This window comes from Salvelinus sp. IW2-2015, linkage group LG11 (assembly GCF_002910315.2).
Source record: "Salvelinus sp. IW2-2015 linkage group LG11, ASM291031v2, whole genome shotgun sequence".
Taxonomy (NCBI): Eukaryota; Metazoa; Chordata; class Actinopteri; order Salmoniformes; family Salmonidae; genus Salvelinus; species Salvelinus sp. IW2-2015.
The window spans coordinates 16,948,234-16,971,567 of NC_036851.1; the positions used below are offsets into that span (position 1 = coordinate 16,948,234).

General features: G+C 40.4%; 1 protein-coding gene across 4 annotated transcripts in view; it reads left to right on the forward strand.

The window, feature by feature from the left end:
- The first annotated feature begins 1,095 nt into the window (after window positions 1–1,095).
- The window catches only part of LOC111969917 (6-phosphofructo-2-kinase/fructose-2,6-bisphosphatase 4), a 42,947-nt gene continuing 20,708 nt past the window's right edge, over window positions 1,096–23,334 (forward strand). For 2 of the 4 annotated variants that reach the window (XM_023996300.2, XM_023996299.2), the window contains exons 1-5: window positions 8,698–8,986; window positions 11,466–11,582; window positions 11,725–11,821; window positions 12,032–12,095; window positions 12,298–12,372. In XM_023996300.2, coding sequence (XP_023852068.1) covers window positions 8,842–8,986; window positions 11,466–11,582; window positions 11,725–11,821; window positions 12,032–12,095; window positions 12,298–12,372 — 498 coding nt within the window. In that variant the 5' untranslated portion in view covers window positions 8,698–8,841. Of the gene's footprint in view, window positions 1,276–1,523; window positions 1,593–8,697; window positions 8,987–11,465; window positions 11,583–11,724; window positions 11,822–12,031; window positions 12,096–12,297; window positions 12,373–23,334 lie in introns of those variants that run through there. The other 2 variants (XM_023996301.2, XM_070445568.1) reach the window with 2 other exon arrangements.

Consider the following 23,334-nt stretch of genomic DNA (forward strand, 5'->3'; position numbering starts at 1 on the left):
ATCGTCGGTCCTTGGTTGCAACACTCACTACGAGTTACAAACTGCCTCTGAAAGAAATGTTCATCAGGTSCTTCATGAAATGGGTTTCAATGGCCGAGCAGCCGCACACAAGCCTAAGATTACCATGCGCAATGCCAACCATCGGCTGGAGTGCTGTAAAGCTCACCGCCATTGGACTCTGGAGCAGTGGAAATGCGTAATCTGGAGTGATGAATCACGCTTCACCATCTGGCAGTCCGACTGATGAATCTGGTTTTGGCGGATGCCAGGAGAACGCTACCTGCCCCAATGCATAGTGCCAACTGTAAAGTTTGGTGGAGAAAGAATAATGGTCTGGGGCTATTTTTCCTGGTTTGGGTTAGGTCCCTTAGTTCCAGTGAAGGGAAGTCTTAACGCTACAGCATACAATGGCATTCTAGACGATTTTGTGCTTCTAACTTTGTGGCAACAGTTTGGGGAAGGTCCTTTCCTGTTTCAGCATGACATTGGCCCCGTTCACAAAGCGAGTTCTATACCGAAATGGTTTGTCGAGATAAGTGTGGAAGAACTTGACTGCCTGCACAGAGCCCTGACCTCAACCCCATCGAACACCTTTGGGATGAATTGGAAAGCCGATTGCGAGCCAGGCCTAATCGCCCAACATCAGTGCCCGATCTCACTAATGCTCTTGTGGCTGAATGGAAGCAAGTCCCTGCAGCACTGTTCCAACATCTAGTGAAAAGCCTTCCCAGAAAAGTGGAGGCTGTTATAGCAGCAAAGGGGGGACCAACTCCATATTAACGCCCATGATTTTGGAATGAGATGTTCGGCAAGCAGGTGTCCACATACTTTTGGTCATGTAGTGTATGTTGAGTAGGCTACARAGCATGAGTGACCTGTCTTAGACTCATACCTGACTGTCTGTGATCTCATTTGAAATCGTGGCCMAAACTGAAACACAATAGTGAAAAATAAGTATCAACATGTTAGTTATCTTTCTTGAGAAACTGAATAGTCAGCCTGAGCCTCTTACAGAGGTATCGCAATCACCCAGAAGTAATTCAGCAGAAGTGGGTGTGTGCATAAATAGTCAACATGCATCTCAGCAATTTCATCACACAGCTCTAGACCTCAACTGGCTGCACCATGATTCGTTCAGTGTGAATGCCCCGCACTCATCAGACGCACACACACCACAACCAACCTCTGAGCTTCAACGTAGGCTACATCAGAACTAAACACGGATGATGAGAGGCTGCAGTCGTTCCAAAAGCACGCAGAATCTGGATCAGACGGGTAAGGAATTTGGACTTTAGATATTAACGTTCAAAATACGAATGCATCCGTTCGACCAAAACTGGGCTGTGAATAACGAAGTATCGGCTCTGCGGAAGACGTAAACAAGTGCCGATGTCACAGGCGGTGTGTTGTTTTGACGCTGAAGAAATACCTTAGAGTGARGATGATACAATCTATCTGTTTTGAAGACAGACATCCACGTGAGATTACCACACTGACAAATGTTATTTATTGCCCATAAGCAGCTATTTAATTRGAAGCTGACCTACAACAGATGCGTAGCCTACAAGTCCATGCATTCAACACAAAAAGCGGTAGGTTCATAGGATGCAGTGTAAATGTAGCTTGCAATATATGGTCAAAGCTTGACAATTCATTTCTATAGCCTATCTGGGGCTAACAGGATTAGGCTACTGGTGGTTCCCTGAGGAAAGGTATAATGTAATATCATGCATGAGGTTATTGTGGCCGATTTGAATTGACAGTGCTGAATTTATGCTAAATAGTTTATACATTTTAACCACACACTTTGGAATCTGTTTCATGAAAACTAATGCTAACTGAATTTTGAGGAACGGCTATGATCAATATATTCTATGGCAAKGATAGACATGCTAGGATACTGATACCCATTGGCATTTGTAGGCTAGTGAGTTTCCCCATGTTATTACGTCATGTGGCTTCTACACTGAGTGTACAACATTAAGGACACCTGCTCTTTCCATGACATTGACTGACCAGGTGAAAGCTATGATCCCTGATATACGCCACCTGTTAATTCCACTTCAATCCGTGGAGATGACGGAGAGGACACAGGTTAAAGAAGGATTGTTAAACTTTGAGACTATTGAGCCATGGATTGTGTATGTGTGCTATTCAGAGGGTGAATGGGCTAGACAAAATATGTAAGTACCTTTGAACAGGGTAGGTGCCAGGCGCACTGGTTTGTGTTAAGAACTGCAATGCTACTGGGTTTTTCCATGGGGGTTGTTACTCAATATTAGGAAGATGTTCCTAATGTTTGGTATACTCTGTGTGTATCACAGCTGAGATGTGGGAAGTGTTGTGTTAGACCCACTTTCTGTTCATGAGACAATGTAGTGTAGAAGGTCCTGGAAAATTGCCTCACTGTGGAGTTACAACTGCACCAAATGAAAGACTGTCAACTTGGTATGACTTGTGTTTTCACTGCTTCAGTTTCTCATAGGGCACTGCTAAGCCAATGGTTTGACTCTGATTATGAATGACAGGTGGGCTTGCCAGGAAGCCTACCTGGCAGGTTGAGAAATCAAGGAGTTTACATAGTGGCTAAACTTACTGTTGGAAGTCTAAACCTGTTCCAAACCAGATTGATGCTGACAAATAAGATGTATATCAGGTTGGACTGGTTAGATAATGTGAATACAACTACAGCATGCACACATAATCATTCTAAAATGTCAAAAGTCTTTCAGGGYCAGGTTTGAATGTCATTTGCTCAACAATGGTAGCAGAGCTGCATTTAGTGTGTGTAAGGCGCATGCAGTATCCATAGGAAGGCCATGGAAAAACTTCCACAGTATTTACTGTGTGTTTATTTGTTGTCATAGTGGACAGTCTGCATAGCAACCTGTCTCATGCTTTGACATGGCAAGTTAGTTGTTTACATGGATGCCGTAGTCTTGTTTTTTTTATGACAGTCATTCTTTTGAAGTCTGAAATGCTTCCTCTTCCTTCCCACTAACCAAGGTCTATTGCATAATCAGAAGGCATGTATTATAAACTTATACTGTACCTATCACAGCCAGTTAGGCAGGGCATTTGAGAGAAGATGCCTGTAATGCTTAGACACAACATTTGAGTGAATGTGTTCACCTAAAAGGAGCAACAACTTGCTTTGCTCAAAATAGATTTATCTTAGACTTAGAAATATATAATTGGCTAATGTAAATTGTTATTTACAGCCAAATTCAATGTGGCTTGTATCACAGTAAGTAATATGTTTACAGCAGCCATCGCTCCAAAACGTTTAACTCCGTGGTCAGTTGTGCTTTAAAACATTTTTTTTAAACCAACACTGGTGTTCTTCCAAGGGGTTGCAATGGCATTTGTAAACATGGTTACCATGGCACAAGACAAGGTCATTGCAATATCAGAGAATAATGTGGTCAGAAAATGCAACATGAGCTGGTTTAAATGGAAAAGGAACATGACATTTTTYAAATTGAAGAAGTGTGAACTTTTAGAGAAGTTGCTTGATCTTGCGGTTTGCTGTTGTGGCACTGCCTACCTCAATCATATTCARCACCGTTATGACCCTTAGGTGCCAATTATAATCACTATGAGGTGTATCCACTATGTGTCCACTTCTGAACATTGTGCATGCATCAGTTGTTGTGTATTATTATCACCAAGTTTTCTGATCCACCATCCAGTTTAATGTATTATTAATGCTTCAAAGGCTTAAGCCTAGCTAGCCCAATGCTGCCATCTTATGAACATAAAAAACACTACCTGTATTGTAGAGGGGTGCCACAGATGAAAGGGTATACTAATCTTTGGGTCCACCCTTTTTGTTTGGACCTGAGATCAAAGTTCTTCACAAACACTGAATCTGTTGGTYTCCTGAGGTCATGCAAGCATTACAATTTAATTTTGGCATTTACATATCAGCGTATTAATAATTCTCTCCATTGTGATTTGAACAGTGTTTTGYGAAAAAATCTAAGTGTTTTTATATCTCTTTCTGACCAACATAGTGCCCCCAAATTTGTTTTGCACCCTAATAGCTATGTATTTTGGAGCGCTTGTATATCTTGGTGGCATCTCAACCTTTCTTTACTGTGTCTGTAGTAGCCTACAGTCTCTCATAGACCACCCAAATAGAATCCATGGATTCTATCTGTGTTTCTTAATCCTGGTCTTGGGGAACAAAGGGGTGCACATTTTTGCCATAGCACTACACACCTGCTTCAACCCCTCTCTGCAGACCGAGGTAAAGACAGTTTCAAGTTGGGTATTCACGCTTTCAAACCGCTTGCGCCACAGACTCCAAATAAYTGTCATGATGTTGGAAAAATTGTGCACAACATTGCACATGTCTTATTTTCAGGATTTGGACATTAATTTGCTTTCCAAAGCTAATAAACATGGAAATGTGAGCTGCGTTTTTGTATTCCTAGTTGAATTAGTTAGGGAGCGTAAACAAAGTACAAACTTTTTTACATTTTAATTTCAATAGCTCTTTGGTCATGTGACCTACTTGACTCAAACAAGGTTCAGAATGTACACTGACTACCCTTATCATATTGCACAAACTTTAGTTTGTCCATTTTCATCTCACTCGATTTTACATGAATTTTTCAGAATTTAAAACTTCAATAGCTCCTTGGTCATGTGACCTACTGGACTCAAACAAACTTCAGAATGTCCAGACTAGCCTTATATATTGCACACTCTTGTGTACTGTAAAATCACGCAGTGTAACGTACATTTTTCATAGTTTTCAATTTCAATAGCTCCTTAGTCATGTAAATTYCACACCTAAGAAGRGTYCAGTGGATATACACCCATATTGCATAARCTCTAGTCATGTATCTTCTATATTGTTGTACATTAATATTTGTTTGACAATTAGGGGGTTCAGTCCAGTGTRTAAATATTAWAGYAAAGGGTTATCTATAATAATTGGTAGTTCTGAGTACATAGTTTCCCATTTTTATTTTGGCATAATATTTAAGTGGMACACAATAGGAGAGAGACAGATAATATCTCCTTTCATCGTTAATATCAACCATAAAGGAGAAGTACAAGAGTCATGTTTTATTAATTGTCCAAAGCAGGGATGGAGAGTGAGGTGGMWTTGCTGGTCAATACATGTAACCACAGTAATGGTGGCCAGAAAATCAATGAATAAAAATGGAATATTGACAAATTATACAGAAATTGTAGACTTTTAATCTTTTCCAACATGTCAACAGACACTTTACTTAAAATAAGTACAAAACATTTCAGTGTTCACTTTCTCCTTATCCCTGGTTGATGTACATTTCAGAGCCTCTTCAGTGTGGATGGGGTATAGCATACATTTTCAACAAAGACCGCACTTCCAGTTTGTGTTCTTCACTCTGAACTCTTGTCTTCATTCCTAGGCACAGCACATGGAACCACCGTTGGCATGCAAAATATTCAACCGAAAACAAAACACGTTATAAATAATATCAATGCAGTATGACGAATTGGCCATCCTTTGTGTTAWATCATAAATTGTCTTACATGCCGTCACTGTTGTAAAAGATTATAAACATGTTAAATAAAGTTACTAACCCAGTCAGTCTTTGGGCCACATCCAGGTTCTTTATCAGTGGCACACATGAAGCAGTTGTTGGCTTTGTTGAACTCTGAGATCATAGGTATGAACTGAACATATGGCTGTCCTACACAACTACATAAAAATAAAGAATTTACTTTGAATTAAATGTCATTACATACCAGACATTTTTTGTATTTTTTCTTGGATCCCCCTCTATGCAGACAACACCATTCTGTATACCTCTGGCCTTCTTTGGACACTGTGTTAACTAACCTCCAGACACGCTTCAATGCCATACAACTCTCCTTCTGTAGCCTCCAACTGCTCTTAAATGCGAGTAAAACTAAATGCATGCTGCCTGCACATCCAGCATCACTACTCTGGATGGTTCTGACTTAGAATATTGTGGACAACTACAAATACCTAGGTGTCTGGTTAGACTAAACTCTCCTTCCAGACTCACATTAAACATCTCCAATCCAAAATTAAATCTAGAATCGGCTTCCTATTTCGCAACAAAGCATCCTTCACTCACACTGCCAAAACATACCCTCGTAAAACTGACCATCCTACCGATCCTCGACTTCGGCGATGTCATTTACAAAATAGCCTCCAACACTACTCAACAATTGGATGCAGTCTATCAGTGCCATCCGTTTTGTCACCAAGCCCCATATACTACCACCATTGCGACCTGTACGCTCTCGTTGGCTGGCCCTTGCTTCGTACTCGTTGCCAAACCTACTGGCTCCAGGTCATCAACAAGTCTCTACTAGGTAATGCCCCCCTTCTCAGCTCACTGGTCACCATAGCAGCACCCACCCGTAGCACACGCTCTAGCAGGTATATCTATCTCACTGGTCACCCCCAAAGCCAATTCTTCCTTTGGCTGCCTTTCCTTCCAGTTCTCTGCTGCCAATGACTGGAACGAACTGCAAAAATCACTGAAGCTGGAGACGCATATCTCCCTCACTAGTTTTAAGCACCAGCTGTCAGAGCAGCTCACCGATCACTGCACCTGTACATAGCCCATCTGTAAAATAGCCCATCCAACTACCTCATCCCCATACTTTATTTATCTTGCTCCTTTGTACCCCAGTATCTCTACTTGCACATTCATCTTCTGCACTCTACCATTCCAGTGTTTAATTGCTATATTGTAATTACTTTGCCGCCATGGCCTATTTATTGCCTTACCTCCCTTATCCTATCTCATTTGCACATACTGTATATAGACTTTTTCTACTGTGTTATTGACTGTGTTTTTTTTTTTTTCATGTTAACTCTGTGTTGTATGTGTCGAACTGCTTTGATTTATTGTGGCCAGGTCGCAGTTGCAAATGAGAACTTGTTCTCAACTAGCCTACCTGGTTAAATAAAAAAACATTGGGAGGGGATGTTGGAAGTTCTGTGCAACTTCTTGGCCATCTACACCAAAAAAATAAAATTGTTTTTGACCAAATTGTCACAACAGCTAACCATTCATTATTGAAAATATAACTATCAAACCTGCATTACAAAGACCCTGCAGCTGAAGGTGTCCTGCTGCACGGTGTGAGTTATTTCCCCTCCTTTCCACTTTGTCCACCCAGTTGTCTTRTCCATGGCAGGATCTTCTCATTTTGAAGTATTCTCTTTTTATATAAACCTAATGGAATTCTGATTAGTTATAGGCAAATGAATATATAGGCCAAAACTGTATGCTGATTTCCTTATCACTATAATCTAGTAGAGGTAATTTACTTTTATGCCCCATTCTACACACAGCCTAAATTATAGGCACTGAACAATTTACAGGAGAATAATACAAGTAGCATATAGGATCCAACCCTATCACAGAGTGAATACATGTAGAGTGTTTGTTATATAAAATATGTGTTCCCATAAATACAAAGGAGGATGTCTCTCCTCATACTTCTGGCACTTTAGTCAGACTGTGTAAACTTTATGATGGGGCAGGCAACAGAGTTCCCATTGACTAAGCACCATGGAGACCAATCAGGAGAGAATACATACAGGTCAAGGGTGCCAGTTGAAAGTCAAGGGGTGTGTCTGCCTTTTGGATTTCTCTTTACAGAGAACCCCTGTGGTTCAAGTCAAGAGCTACCCTTCCCCTTTCAGTCTGCTCTGCGCATGTCTGAAAGTGACAGAGCCAGCAGCCAAGAGTTTTTCACAGTATGTCATAAAAAATGATTACACTTATGAATGTAAAATGCTAATATGTATTAGATCCAGTACAATGGAATAACTATAGTCCACTGACTATATAAGGGTAGTCAGGACATTCTGAACCTTGTTTGAAGTCAATAGGTCATATGAGCAAAGAGCTATTACAATTCAAAAATGTAAATAATTTAAAATAGTGCGAGATGTAAATCGACAAAAAAAGTGTGCAATGTGTGTTTATGCCATTGGGTTAGCTACAACCAGTTTTAGGAGTCATGATTTAAAGAGCTATTGACATTTGAAAAATTAGATTTGTTACTATGTTGACGGTCCCTGACTGCTGTTGGCGGATGTAAGGAAAACTACAGGCGAATATTCGTCGAATATCCAACCTGAAGCTCAGTTCTCCGCGGGGACCWCGACGTTGCACCGTTTTGTTTTCGTGCTAAACTGGCACACCTGATTCAATTAGTCAAGGGGTTGATGACAATGATGGGTTACTCTAAACGGGATATTATGTTTTATGCGTCAACTCAAAAACGGAATWCTTGAGTAGGCCGAATAATAACGGGATATTGGTGTGCATGTAAATGTGAAACGTCTGGTGGTCCCSGAGGAGAGGGTTGGGGTATTTAAGGTCYCGTTACGTTGTATTCTGTTTACCGTAATAACTACATATCAGTTTATCAACAACAACAAAAATATATTTATAAACATAGGCCTACATGGATAGGTTGTTTTTACAGGCTCAATTAATTATTAATTGTCCGTGCTTGTAGCTTGATACAATKATACCATCGATGCATAGGGGAATAATGACGTCAAGTAGTGCGCCATTAATCCCAGTATAAACTTGGAAGTAGAAAATTGTCATTTCATTTTGTAAATGGCAACTCGGATGCTTACTGCAACAGCGTTACTTRATTATTTCAGAGCAAATATATGCGCGTATTTTTGAGAGATTATGGTAGGCACATACCATAATGGTTCCTCAGTCCATTAGTACTACCACCAGCAGACTTCATCAAACAGCACTGATGCGAGACAGATCTCCTGAAACGCTCCAATAGAAGAAAAGGCTCCGCGCCACAGTAGRAGAGGCCACCATGTCCTCCGTGGAAGTCAGAATGGAAGCAAGACCATCAAACTCTGCGACGCCGCGGGAACTAACTCAAAACCCGCTGAAGAAAATCTGGATGCCGTTGCCTTGTAAAAATGGCCTTCCTGATAAACGCATTTGTCAAAGAATGGGTGCGTATAACGATTACCGACGTGTTTAGACAGCAAGCCGGTTGACTCGCGCATTCTAATATTCGAGCAGTGTATATTGTGAAATTGCATTTTATTAATCGCTAGCTAAATCCTCTTATGTCATTGTGTCGTAATCAACTTCCGTGCTTTCTGAAAGATGTGGAGAAAATGTATTTATGGCGTGACCTTAAGTCTAGGCAATCGATTATTGATGATCGTTGATGCCTGCGTCTGATTACTGACTGGTCATGGCTAGAAGGTATTCGGTTTTTGTCAAATTAAGGTCATTTTACTTTTCGTAGCAGGTTAGGAGAATTTACGCAGGAAGTTATGAGAATTAACGTAACAGGTTAGGTGAATTATGTTAAGTTCCATGACCCTACTGACTGTTCTGACAGCCCCTTGGACCATAGAGCTATAAAATAACATACTGGCTCCCCTTTCCAGACCAGAGCATCTTTCTTTGCTTCTCAACTTAACTAAAATACTGTAATCCAGATTTCTCCCAACTTGTAAAAGAAACAGATCCCACAACATCAACCCGAGGTTTTGAACAAGTATGGTTATTTCAAGAGGGTGGGGGGGGAGACACAAGGTCACATCATGACATAAGTGATCATCTGGTTGGAAAGAGAACAGTTCTAGAAAGATGCCCAAGTTTCCGAGTTAGATTTTTTGCAGTTGGAGCTCGTTTTTTCCCAAGTTCCCAGTTGTTTTAAACGTACTGAAGTCTGAGATTTCCAAGTTCCCACTTGTTTTGAAAGAGGCATTTAGTGGCAAASTAGGTCACTTGTTGTCTGATTAATCATGCTGTAATACACAATTAAATACAGCCTGAAGCATTTGTGTGTGAATGTTCCTTACAACCCAGAATGTTGACTAAAAATACATTTGAATTTACTCTACCGGATTGTCCTTAAYCTGCTCGAAATTTGAGACAAAATATCCACTGGTTTGGTTAGGCACCAAGGTAAAGTCAGTTTATTTTATTCTGGATAGTATTATCTCGTGAATAGCTAGGCTATTGAACCAAGCATGCCATTACAATGAAAATGATATATTCTGAATCGGGAGGATGGAGAACAATCCACTTGTTTTGTTTGAAGATTTGAAATCCCCCCCCCCCAAAAAAGTGGATTGTTCTCCATCCTCCATCCTCCATCCAGCTATTGACGAGAGAACTGAAATATAGAACTTTACCTTGGTACTGAACCATATACTGTACCTACCAGCTCTCTAAAAAGTTGGTAAGCAATAATTTCCTGTGGATATTGTCTCAAATTGTAAGCAGCTGAAGGACAAGCCGCACAGACAACCGATAGAGTATGTTCAAATTTCATTTTATTCAACATTCTGGCTTGTAAGGAAAATGTACACAATTTTGCCACATGTTTCAGGCTGTATATAGCCTACCAATTAATAGTTTTACAGCCTGACTCAATCAGACTAGTTCACTTGCAGGACACTAGCTATGTTTCCATTAACGTTTCCATTAACGTTTCCATTAACTGTTTCCATTAACTTTCCATTAACTGATTTTAGTCTATTTAGAAAGGTCACACAGAAAATAAATGTGAAAATTGCCAGCTATGCTGCATTTCCATTACACTGTCAATAAAAACAGCAAGTAAAATAAAACTTTCACTAAAACCTAGTGTTGAATAAAAATCAAGTGGTTGAAGTGTTTCCATTAACCATTTGGGAAAATTGCTTATAATAAATTGGCGAGAGTCTATGCCCTCCTAGCTATCTGTTTCATGTAGCCCACAAAAGCCAGCATGGATAGAATGCAATAATTTACTATTTGCCATATCCTAATACTTCTCATGTGCCAACATATCGCAACAATCCGTGCCATGGTGTGACTTGCGCGCCTGTAGATATGAAATAATTGGGGATGGTGAAACTTTTGCATTCAGCCAAACAGAAAAGCAAGGCGGAACAATCCAGGCATTCTTGAAAGTCAAGGCAATTCTTGTCTTGCAAATTAAAAAAATCTAGTTGAAAAAAATGTGGTATAGAGCTTTATAGTTAGGCTATATGATATCACACGCACGCGTACCTTCAAAGTTATTTGGAAATCATKATTTATTCGAAAAACAATTTCGGCATCATTTGTCGCAATAAAGATAAATCCACCTGTCAGTTGAATTAAAATGTGGATCTTTAGAAAATGTCTCCAATATCTGCRGTTTCGGTTACACGTGTCGCTAAGATTTTATTTTGCCACATTGCTTTTGTAGAATAAAGCTTGTTCAGTGGACACCTGCCTAGTGTCACTCTGTTACAGTGGAATTGCCCAGGTACTCCAAATGGTCCTAAAAGTATTTAGGAAAAAAGTAATCAAAGCCCTTCCCTGCCACAGCCTGCACTGTTTGTTCATGCTTATGTTTCAGTGGCAGTCTCTGTCCAAGTAGAATAATTATAATAACCTGTAAAATAATTGTATTCTTTCKTGTCTCCTCTCTTCCATGTGCAGTATGTATGACCAACTGTCCCACCCTGATAGTGACGGTGGGCCTCCCAGCCAGAGGAAAGACCTACATCTCCAAGAAGCTCACCCGCTATCTCAACTGGATCGGCGTGCCAACCAAAGGTACCAACTTTCAGCCCTTATACCTGAAATTACATTTCCGTAATCCAATCCACACACACACTGACTTGTAAGAATGCCCCTGAACAGTAAATAGTATCTAGAATAGTAAAGCATGCAACTATCTCTTTCTTCCCCCATTTAGAATTCAATGTTGGGCAGTACCGTCGTGAGTGTCTGAAGATCTACAAGTCCTTTGAGTTCTTCCGTCCAGACAATGAGGAGGGCCTGAAAATCAGACAGTAAGAAACATTTTCAGTGCTTTGATCCTCCGCTGTGGAAACACTGATCAGATCCTCTTGTCCTTGAATGCCCCAAATTGCCTAACAATATCATGATATTATATTGTTATGTACCTGTTTTTAACCAGCGTCTGTGAGTTGTCTTTGCTAACCCATTAGTGGCTCTTGTCACTGCCGCCTCTGACTCAGTTTCCCCACTCTCCTTTGCAGGCAGTGTGCGTCAGCAGCACTGAATGATGTCAGACAGTACCTCACTGATGGAGGCCAAGTTGCTGTGCGTACAATCACTTTTTGAAGAAAAATATGACATTTGAAAATCTCCAATGTAGCCAGATTATGTGCACATTAACATTGGGATGGGATATCCCGTCATGAAGTTCTTTGACATCGCACTGCGTATTTGAATATGGATTACAGTGCAGGTTCTCAGTCTGTGAACTGTGAGTGATGGTGTGTGTGTTCTGTTCTTTCTCCAGGTGTTTGATGCGACTAACACCACTAGAGAGAGGAGAGAGACAATCACTGCGTTTGCTGAGCAGAATGGCTTCAAGGTAATGTTGGTGTCTTTGGTGGTGATGATCATGCTTGTGGGTTGACGATGTCACAACAAAAATGTGGGCGTAACTCATAGGTAAAAGGCTGTGTTTCCATCATGATCGGTCAGATGTTTAGCAACAATGACTAGAAGCTGCTGTGTGGTGAATCATAGATGGCTTGTTTCAGCTAGTTGTATTTTGTTCTTGATGCCATCTCTTGTTTTGACTCTTGTCACGCCTATGCTAACATGGCTAGGGTAATCAACAACTGTAACAATGTATTTGAAAGGGAACAAATGCTTATTGGGCAAATGTATGCATATTTCTAATAAACATTTTGCAGATGAAATATAGGGTTTCGGAAAGTATTCACACCTCTTGACTTTTTTCAAATGTTGTACCTAAATCATTTTTTTTATTGGATTTCAACATGAGGCCAATGGTGACTTTAAAATAGGTGGAGTTTAATGGCTGTGATGGGTGAAAATTCAGGATGGATCAACAATGTTGTAGTTACTCCACAATACTAACCTAAATAAAACAGTGAAAAGAAGGAAGCCTGTACAGAATAAAAATATTCCAAAACATGCATCCTGTTTGCAAATCAAATTGTATTGGTCACATGCGTGTTTAGCAGATGCTAATGCGGGTGTAGCGAAATGCTGGGCTTCTAGCGCCGACAGTGCAGTAATATCTAACAATTTCACACATATACACACAAATCTAAGGAATGGAATTAAGAATATATACATATATGGACGAGCGACGTCAGAGCGGCATGGACTAAGATACAGTAGAATAGTATAGAGTACAGTGTATATACATATGAGATGAGTAATGCAAGATATGTAAACATTAGTCAAGTGACTAGTGGTAAGCAACTTACCAACTTGTAAGTCGCTCTGGATAAGAGCGTCTGCTAAATGACTTAAATGTAAATGTAAATGTAGTGTTTAATTTCTTAATGTAGCCAGTGATTTCTAGTCTGTTTATAGGCAGAAGCCTCAAATGTGCTAGTGATGGCTGTTTAACAGTCTGATTGCCTTTAGATTGAAAAACAGCTTCTATCTCTCGATCCTGGCTTTGATGCACCTGTACTGACCTCGCCTTCTGGATGATAGCGGGGTGAACAGGCAGTGGCTCAGGTGGTTGATGTCCTTGATGATCTTTTTGGCCTTCCTGTGACATCGGGTACTGTAGGTGTCCTGGAGGGTGGGTAGTTTGCCCCCGGTAATGCGTTGGGCAGATCGCACCACCCTCTAGAGAGCCTTGCGGTTGCGGGCGGTGCAGTTGCCGTACCAGGCGGTGATACAGCCCGACAGGATGCTCTCAATTGTGTATCTGTAAAAGCCAAATTTGCCAAGCTAAATTTATTCAGCCTCCTGAGGTTGAAGAGGCTCTGTTGTGCCTTCACCACACTGTCTATGTGGGTGGTCCATTTCAGTTTGTGACGTGTACTCCAAGGAACTTGAAGCTTTCCACCAACAAGTCACAAAACTAATACTGCAAAAAATGTGGCAAAGAACTGAACATTTTGACCTGAATACAAATGTTTGAGGCAAATACAACACATTACTGWGTACCACTTTCCATATTTTCAAGCATAGTGGTGGCTGCATCATGTTATGGGTATGCTTGTAATTGTTAAGGTCTGGGGAGTTTTTCAAGATAAAAAAAGAAACGGAATGGAGCTAAGCACAGGCAAAATGCTAGWWAACCTGGTTGTCTGCTTTCCACCAGACACTGGGAGATGAATTCCCCTTTCAGCAAGACAATAACCTAAAACACAATGCCAAATCTACAGTGGAGTTGCTTACCAAGAAGACAGTGAATATTCCTGAGTGGCCGAGTTAAAGTTTTGACTTACATCTGCTTGAACATATATGGCAAGACTTAAAGGGTTGTRTAGCAATGATCCGCAACCAATTTGACAGAGCTTGTAGAATTTTTAAAAGAATAATGGGCAAATGTTGTACAATCCAGGTGTGGAAAGCTCTTAGAGACTTACCCCAAAAGACTCACAGCTGTAATTGCTGCCGAAGGTGATTCTAACATGTATTGACTCAGTGGGTTGAATACTTACCTAATCAAGATATAATTTTTCATCAACATTTTTTATTATTGTTAGTATTTTATCTAGGTCATTGACAAAGCTACAATGTGTAACTTTGGGCTACCTGACCAAATAGAAATGTGAGTTATAGATCTTGCTTTCTCATTGAAAGCAAGTCTAAGAAGCAGTAGATCTGTTCTATGTGCGCTATTTCTATGCCTCCTGTTCTTAAGTTGAGTTTTTACGTCTTACTTTCGGTTTTGTACACCAGCATCAAACAGCTCAAAATACAATATTTTTGGTTATTGAAAATGTATTTCAGTGGTTTAGATGGTACAARGATTCTCTACACTGAGTGCTWGMTTTTTTCACAAGCTGAAATTAGGCAAACTTAGAATTTTAGCAACCAGGAAATAGCAGAGCGATTGTGTATTGAATTTTTTTTTAGATCCACTTTGTAACACAACAAAATGTGGAAAAAGTCAAGGTGTGTGAATACTTTCTGAAGGCACTCAAGCTCGTTTCAGGAAACTAGGCGTATGTCGCCCGTCACTACTTCACAGGAGAGGCATTTGAARGTAAACATTCATTTTTATCAAATGTGTTTTTTTGCAGAACGTGAACTTTAATTTGTCTTAATAACAAGCTTGTATGCCATCTGTAAATTCAAATAAAATTGTTACATTTACGAGCCTAGTTGGTTTAGCCACAAAAAAAGACAGGAATCTTRCCGCTAGCCTTGATTGGCTGAGATAATGGATGGGCTGGACATGCCGAGAGATGAGTTCGGATTGGTCTGCCATGTAGTACGCGTCTGTCAATAACATGAGCTGCTCAGTATGTGTAGGTAATCCTTTGTAACGCAGATAAAACTTTTTTTATATATATCACGAAGAACTGCATAAGTGTTACTAATGCGCTCCAATTTCTGGAGGTCCAAGTTTTGAAATCGGAGGAATGCCGGTGGAAGCATAGTATGATTGCTAAGGAGATGGAGGAAATMCTGGCATTTGATTGCAATTAATGCGGAGGGAGTCAAAGAACACACACAAGGCTGTTGTGTAAAACACCTGTCTCCGGAGATTACATCTTCAAACTAAGGGTAACCATGGCATAGAGGGAGAAGCGTTCATCCATGTATACGGGTAAGCGAGTCTAGCCAGCTACATTTTTCAGATATTATATGTTTCTAATTTTATGAAAGTCGCTTTCTTTGCCAATTTTAAAGCGTGCTGTTAGTTAGCTAGCTAACATTAGCTGMCTGGCTCGCTAGCTAATGTTACGTGTATGAATAATATTCCTACATAATCATATCTCAGAGCAGTTTCCATTGCTAGTTATAGCCTAATYTTAGATAGCTAACGTTGAACCTAGCTAGTTGGTTAGCTTTAGCTACCTGCAGATTCATGCAGGGTAGTAACACTGAGTTGGGATTCTGGTTCATTATTTAGCTAGCTACGTGTCTAAACAAGACTCCACTATGCAATTAACCATTTCACTGTACCATTTACACATTGTGTCCTGTGCATGTGTCAGAAACTTTTTATTGAATTTTATTGAATATAGTGTGTGTTTACTAGACTGTAATGTGAAGAACCACATGACCTGCACCAAGTCAAATTAGGATATAACGTTAGGTCAATGAGACAGCATTTTAGAACTTGGACACTATGGTAGCATGCTCTGCTTTAATTTTGTCCCTCACAACTGTAAGCTATTTTCTGCAATTAGCTCGCCAMTTAACTTGTAAATAAGGATTTTGTTGTGAGTTTATTTCTCTGTAATAACGAATACAAATTAGCTAAAGTTAAGATGTTAGCTATATGATATGGTCATTATTTGAACTGGCTAACAAGCTAGAAACTAACAAAAACATTGYTTAGGAAGTTGCTTTTAGTTGCCTGGTTTGCTAGATTGACATACTAATTTGATGTAGAGGTTAATCCAGGTCCTGCAGTGCCTAGCCCCACTCCCACTCTCCAGGTGCTCTCATTTGTTGACTTCTGTAACCGTAAAAAGCCTTGGTTTCATGCATGTTAACATTAGAAGCCTCCTCRCTAAGTTTGTTTTACTCACTGCTTTAGCACACTCTGCCAACCTGGATGTCTTAGCCGTGTCTGAATCCTGGCTTAGGAAAACCACCAAAAACCCTGAAATCTCCATCGCAAACTATAACATTTCCCGCCAAGATAGAACTGCCAAAGGGGGCGGTGTTGCAATCTACTGCAAAGATAGCCTGCAGAGTTCTGTATTACTATCCAAGTCTGTACCCAAACAATTRGAGCTTCTACTTCTAAAAATTCACCTTTACAGAAACAATGGGTATGTCACTGTTGCCGCTTGCTATAGACCTCCCTCTGCCCCCAGCTGTGCCCTCGATACCATATGTGAATTGATTTCCCCCCCATCTATCTTCTGAGCTCGTGCTACTAGGTGACCTAAACTGGGACATGCTTAACACCCCGGCCATCCTACAATCTAAGCTAGATGCCCTCAATATCACACAAATMATCAATTAACCTACCAGGTACGACTCCAAATCCGTAAACACGGGCACCCTCATAGATGTCATCCTAACTAACTCGCCCTCCAAATACACCTCTGCTGTTTTCAATCAAGATCTCAGCGATCATTGCCTGCATCCGTAATGGGTCTGTGACCAAACGACCACCCCTCATCACTGTCAAACACTCCCTAAAACACGTCTGCGAGCKGGCCTTTCTAATCGACCTGGCCAGGGTATCCTGGAATGACATRGACCTCATCCAGTCAGTAGATGATGCCTGGCTATTCTTTAAAAGTGCCTTCCTCACCATCTTAAATAAGCATGCCCCATTCAAAACATTTAGAACTAGGAATAGATAGGTCTGGAGTGAACCAAGGACTGTCTGCCCTTGACCAGCACAAAACATRKTGTGGTGTTCTGCTTTAGCATCGAATAGCCCCCGTGATATGCAACTTTTCAGGGAAGTTAGGAACAAATATACACAGGCAGTTAGGAAAGCTAAGGCTAGCTTTTTCAAACAGAAATTTGCATCCTGTAGTACTAACTCCAAAAAGTTCTGGGACACTAAAGTCCATGGAGAATAAGAGCACCTCCTCCCAGCTGCCCACTGCTCTGAGGCTAGGAAACACTGTCACCACCGACAAATCCACTATAATTGAGAATTTCAATAAGCATTTCTCTACGGCTGGCCATGCTTTCCACCTGGCTTACCCTACCCCGGTCAACTGCCCGGCACCCTCCACAGCAACCCGCCAAAGCCCCCACCATTTCTCCTTCACCCAAATCCAGATAGCTGATGTTCTGAAAGAGCTGCAAAATCTGGACCCCTACAAATCAGCCGGGCTAGACAATCTGGACCCTCTCTGGTGTGCATGTAAATGTGAAACGTCTGGTTGGTCCCCGGAGGAGAGGGTTGGGGTATTTAAGTCGCGTTACGTTTGTATTCTGTTTACCTAAATAACTACATATCAGTTTATCAACAACAACAAAAATTATTTATTAAACCATAGGCCTACATGGATAGGTTGTTTTTACAGCTTCAATTAATTATTAATTGTCCGTGCTGTAGCTGATACAATAATACCATCGATGCATTAGGGGAATTTAATGACGTCGAGGTAGGGCGCCATTTAAAATCCCAGTATAAACTTGGAGTAGGAAAATTGTTCATTTCATTTGTAAATGGGCAACTCGGATGCTTACTGCAACAGCGTTACTTTATTATTTCAGAGCAAATATTGCGGGCGTATTTTGAGAGATTATGGGTTAAGCACATACCGATAATGGTTCCCTTTCAGCATAGTACGTACCACCAGCAGACTTTCTCAACAGCACTGATGCGAAGACACAGATCTCCTGAAAGCGCTCCAATAGAAGAAAAAGGCTCCGCGCCACAGTGTAGAGGGCCACCATGTCCTCCGTGGAAGTCAGAAATGGGAAGCAAGACCCATCAAACTCTGCGGACGCCGCGAGAAACTAACTCAAAACCGCTGAAGAAAATCTGGATGCCGGTTGCCTGTGAAAAATTGGGCCTCCTGAATAAAACGCATTGTGTCAAAAGAATGGGGCGTATAACGATTACCGACGTGTTTAGACAAGCAAGGCCGGTTGACATCGCGCATTCTAATATTCGAGGCAGTTGTATATCATGTGATGGAAATTGCATTTATTAATCGCTAGCTAAAATCCTCAGGCATTGTGTCGTAATCAACTTCCGTGCTTTTCTGGAAAAGATGTGGAGAAAATGTATTGATGGCGTGACCTTAAAGTCTAGGCAATCGATTATTGACTGATCGTTGATGCCTGCGTCTGATTACTGGACTGGTCATGTGGCTAGAGGTATTCGGGTTTTTGTCATTAAGGGCATTTTACTTTCGTAGCAGGTGAGGAGGGAATTTTACGCAGGAAGTTATTGAGAAATTAAACGTAACAGGTTAGGTGAATTATGTTAAGTTCCATGACCCTACTGACTGTTCTGACAGCCCCTTGGACCATAGGCTATAAAATAACATACTGGGCTCCCCTTTCCAGACCAGAGCAATTCGTTCTTTGCTTCTCCAATCTGAACTAAAAATACTGTAATCAAGATTTCTCCCAAACTTGTAAAGAAAACAGATCCCACAACATCAACCCGAGGTTTTGAACAAGTATGGTTTATTTCCCAAGAGGGTGGGGGGGTAGGACACAAGGTCCCACATCATAATAAGTGATCATTCTGGTGGAAAGAACAGGTTCTTAGAAGATGCCCAAGTTTCCGAGTTAGGATTTTTTGCAGTTGGAAGCTCGTTTTTTCCCAAGTTCCCAGGTTGTTTTAAACGTACCTGAGTCTGAGATTATCCAAGTTCCCACTTGTTTTGAAAGAGGGGCATTTTAGTTGGGCACAACCTAGGTACTTGTTGTCTGATTAACATGCTGTAATACACAAATTAAAATACAGCCTGAAGCATTTGTGTGTGAATGTTCCTTACAAAACCCAGAATGTCTGACTAAAAATACATTGGAATTTTACTCTACCGGATTGTCCGTTAAACTGCTCGAAATTTTGAGACCAAAATATCCACTGGTTTGGTTAGGCCACCAAGGTAAAGTCAGTTTATTTTATTCTGGTAGGTATTATCTTCCGTGAATAGCTTAGGCTATTGAACCAAGCATGCCAATGTACAATGAAAAAGGATATATTCTGAATCGGGAGGATGGAGAAACAATCCACTTGTTTTTTGTTTTGAAGATTTGAAAAATCCCCCCCCCCCCCCCCAAAAAAAAAGGATGGGATTGTTCATCCATTCCGCCCCTGATTCAGAATTAATAGTCTTATTGTCATGGATGATTGGTTTCCATAGCCATTAGACGAGAGAACATGAATTATAGAACTTTTACCTTGGTTACCGGAACCATATACTGTACCTACGCAGCTCTCTAAAAAGTTGGTACGCAATATTTTCCTGTGGGAATATTGTCTCAATTGTAAGGCAAGCTGAAGGGACAAGCCGCACAGACAAACCGATAGAGTAGGTTTAAAATTTCATTTTTATTCAAACATTCTGGCTTTGCTAAGGAAAATGTACACAATTTGCCACATGTTTTCAGGGCTGTTATATAGCCTACCAATTAATAGGTTTTGACAGACCTGACTCAAGTCAGACTAGGGTCACATTTGCCAGGACACTACGGCATGTTTCCTGAACGTTCCATTAACGTTTCCATAACTGTTTCCATTAACTTATCCATGAACTGATTTTTAGTCGATTTAGGAAAAAGGTCACAGAAAATAAATGTTGAAATTGCCAAGCAGGCTGCATTTCCATTACACTGTCAATAAAAACAGCAAGTAAAATAAAAAAACTTTCACTAAAACCTATGTTTGCAATAAAAATCAAGTGGTTGAAGGTTTCCTTAACCATTTGGGAAAATTGCTTATAATTAAATTTGCGAGAGTCATGCCCTCCTTAGCTATCTGTTTCATGTAGGCCCACAAAAGCCAGCATGGGATCAGAATGCAAAATACTATTTGCCATTATCCTAATTACTTCTCATGTGCCAACATATCGCAACAATCCGTTGCCATTGGTGTGACTGCGGCCGTTAGATTATGAAATAATTTGGGAGGACTTGAAACCTTTTGCATTCAGCCAAACAGAAAAGCAAGGCGGAAAACCAAGCCAGGCATTCTGAAAGTCAAGGCAATTCTTGTCTTGCAAATTTAAAAATCTAGTTTGAAAAAAATTGTGTTTATAGAGCTTTATAGTTTAGGCTATTATGATATCACCACGCACGCGTACCTTCAAAGTTATTTGGAAATCAGTCATTTATTAGGAAAACCAATTCGGCATTCATTTTGTCGCAATAAAGATTAAAGTCCACCTTGTCAGTTTGATTAAAATTGTGGATCTTTAGAAAAATGTCTCCAAATATCTGCCGTTTCGAGTTACACGTGTCGCTAAGAATTTTATTTTTGCCACATTGCTTTTTGTAGAATTAAGCTTGTTTCAGTGGAACACCTGGCCTGTGTCACTCTGTGACAGTGAATATTGCACCAGGTACTCCAAATGGGGTCCTAAAAGTACTTTAGGAAAAAAAGTAATACCCCTTCCCTGCCACAGACCTGCACTGGTTTGTTCATGCTTTATGTTTCCCAGTGGCAGTCTCTTGTCCAAGTAGAGAATTATAATAACCTGTAAAATTAAATTGTATTCTTTTCATGTCTCCTCTTCCATGTGCAGTATGTAGACCAACTGTCCCACGCCTTGATAGTGACGGTGGGCGCTCCCAGCCAGAGAAAGACCTACAATCTTCCAAGAAGCTCACCCCGCTATCTCAACTGGATCGGCGTTGCCAACCAAAGGTACCAACTTTCAGGCCCTTATACCTGAAAATTACATTTTCCGTAAATCCAATCCAGCACCACCACACGGACTTTGTAAGAATGCCCCCTGAACAGTGAAATAGTTATGCTAGAAATAGTTAAAGCATGCAACTATCTCTTTCTTCCCCCCATTTAGGAACTTCATTGTTGGGGCAGTTTACCGTCCGTGAGTGTCTGAAGAGCTTAACAAGTCCTTTGGAGTTCCTTTCCCGTCCAGACAATGAAGGAGGGCCTGAAAATCAGAACAGTAAGAAACATTTTTCAGTGCTTTGATCCTCCGCTGTGGAAACCAACTGATTCAGATCCTCTTGTCCTTGATGCACCCAAATTGCCTAACCCATATCATGATTATTATATTGGTTATGTACCTGTTGTTTTAACCGCGTCTGTGAGTTGTCTTTTGCTCAACCCATTAGGGCTCTTGTCACAATGAAAACAAAAACCTACAATCCGCCTCTGACTCAGGTTTCCCCACTCTCCTTTGCAGGGCAGTGGTGCGTCAGCAGCACTGAATGATGTCCAGACAGTTACCCTCACGGATGGAGGCCAAGATTTGCTGTGCGTACAATCACTTTTGAAGAAAAAAATATGACATTTGAAAAGCTCCAATGTAGCCAGATTATGTGCACTTAACATTGGATTGGGATATCCCGTCATGAAGTTCTTTTGAACATCGCCACTGCGTATTTGAATATGGATTACAGTGCAGGTTTCTCAGTCTGTGAACTGTGAGTGATGGTGTGTGTGTTTCTGTTCTTTCTCCAGGTGTTGTGATGCGAACTAACACCATAGGTAGAAGAGGAGAGAGGACAATTCACTGCGTTTGCTGAGCAGAATGGGCTTCAAGGTAATGTTGGTGTCTTTGGTGGTGCATGATTCATTGCTTGTGGCGTTGACGATGTCAACAAACAAAAATGTGGGCGTAAACTTCATAGGTAAAAAGGCTGTGTTTCCATCATGATCGGTCAGATGTTTTAGCAAACAATGACTAGAAAGCTGCGGTGTGGTGAATCATAGATGGCTTGTTTTCAGCTAGTTGTATTTTGTTCTTGATGCCATTTCTCTTGTTTTGACTCTTGTCACGCCTATGCTAACATGGCATTAGGGTAATCAAACAACTGTAACAAATGTATGTTGAAAGGGAACAAATGCTTATTGGGCAAATGTATGCATATTTTTCTAATAAACATTTTGCAGATGAAATAATAGGTTCGGAAAGTATGCACACCTCTTGACTTTTTTAAATGTTGTACCTAAATCATTTTTTATATTGGATTTCAACATGAGGGCCAATTGGTTGACTTATAAAATAGGTGGAGTTTAATGGCCTGTGATGGAGTGAAAAAATTCAGGATGGATCAACGAATGTTGTAGTTACTTCCACAATTACTAAACCTAAAATAAAAACGGAGTTGAAAGAAAGGAAGCCTGTACAGAATAAAAATATTCCAAAACATGTTCATCCTTGTTTGCAAATCAAATTGTATTGGTCACATGCGTGGTTTAGCAATGCTAATGGCGGGTGGTTTAAGCGAAATGGCTGGCTTTCTAGCGCCGACCAAGTTGCAGTTATATTCTTAAACAATTTCACACATATACACACAAAATCTAAGGAATGGAATTAAAGAAGAATATATAAAATATATGGACGAGCGACGTCAGAGCGGCATGGACTAAGATTACAGGTAGAATAGTATTTAGAGTACAGTGTATATACATTATCTGAATGCAGTAATTGGCAAGATATGTAAAACATTAGTCAAGTACTAGTGGTAAGCAACTTACCAACTTTGTAAGTTCGCTTCTGGATAAGAGCGTCGCTAATTGACTTTAAAATGCTAAAAATGTAAATTGTAGTGGTTTAAATTTCTTAATGTAGCCAGTGAAAATTTCTAGTCTGTTTATAGCAAAGAAAGCCTCAAATGTGCTAGTTTTGATGGCTTGTTTAAACAGTCTGATTGCCTGTTAGATTTGAAAAAACAGCTTCTATCTCTCGATCCTGGGCTGTGATGCAACCTGTACTGAAAACCTCGCCTTCTGGATGATAGCGGGGAG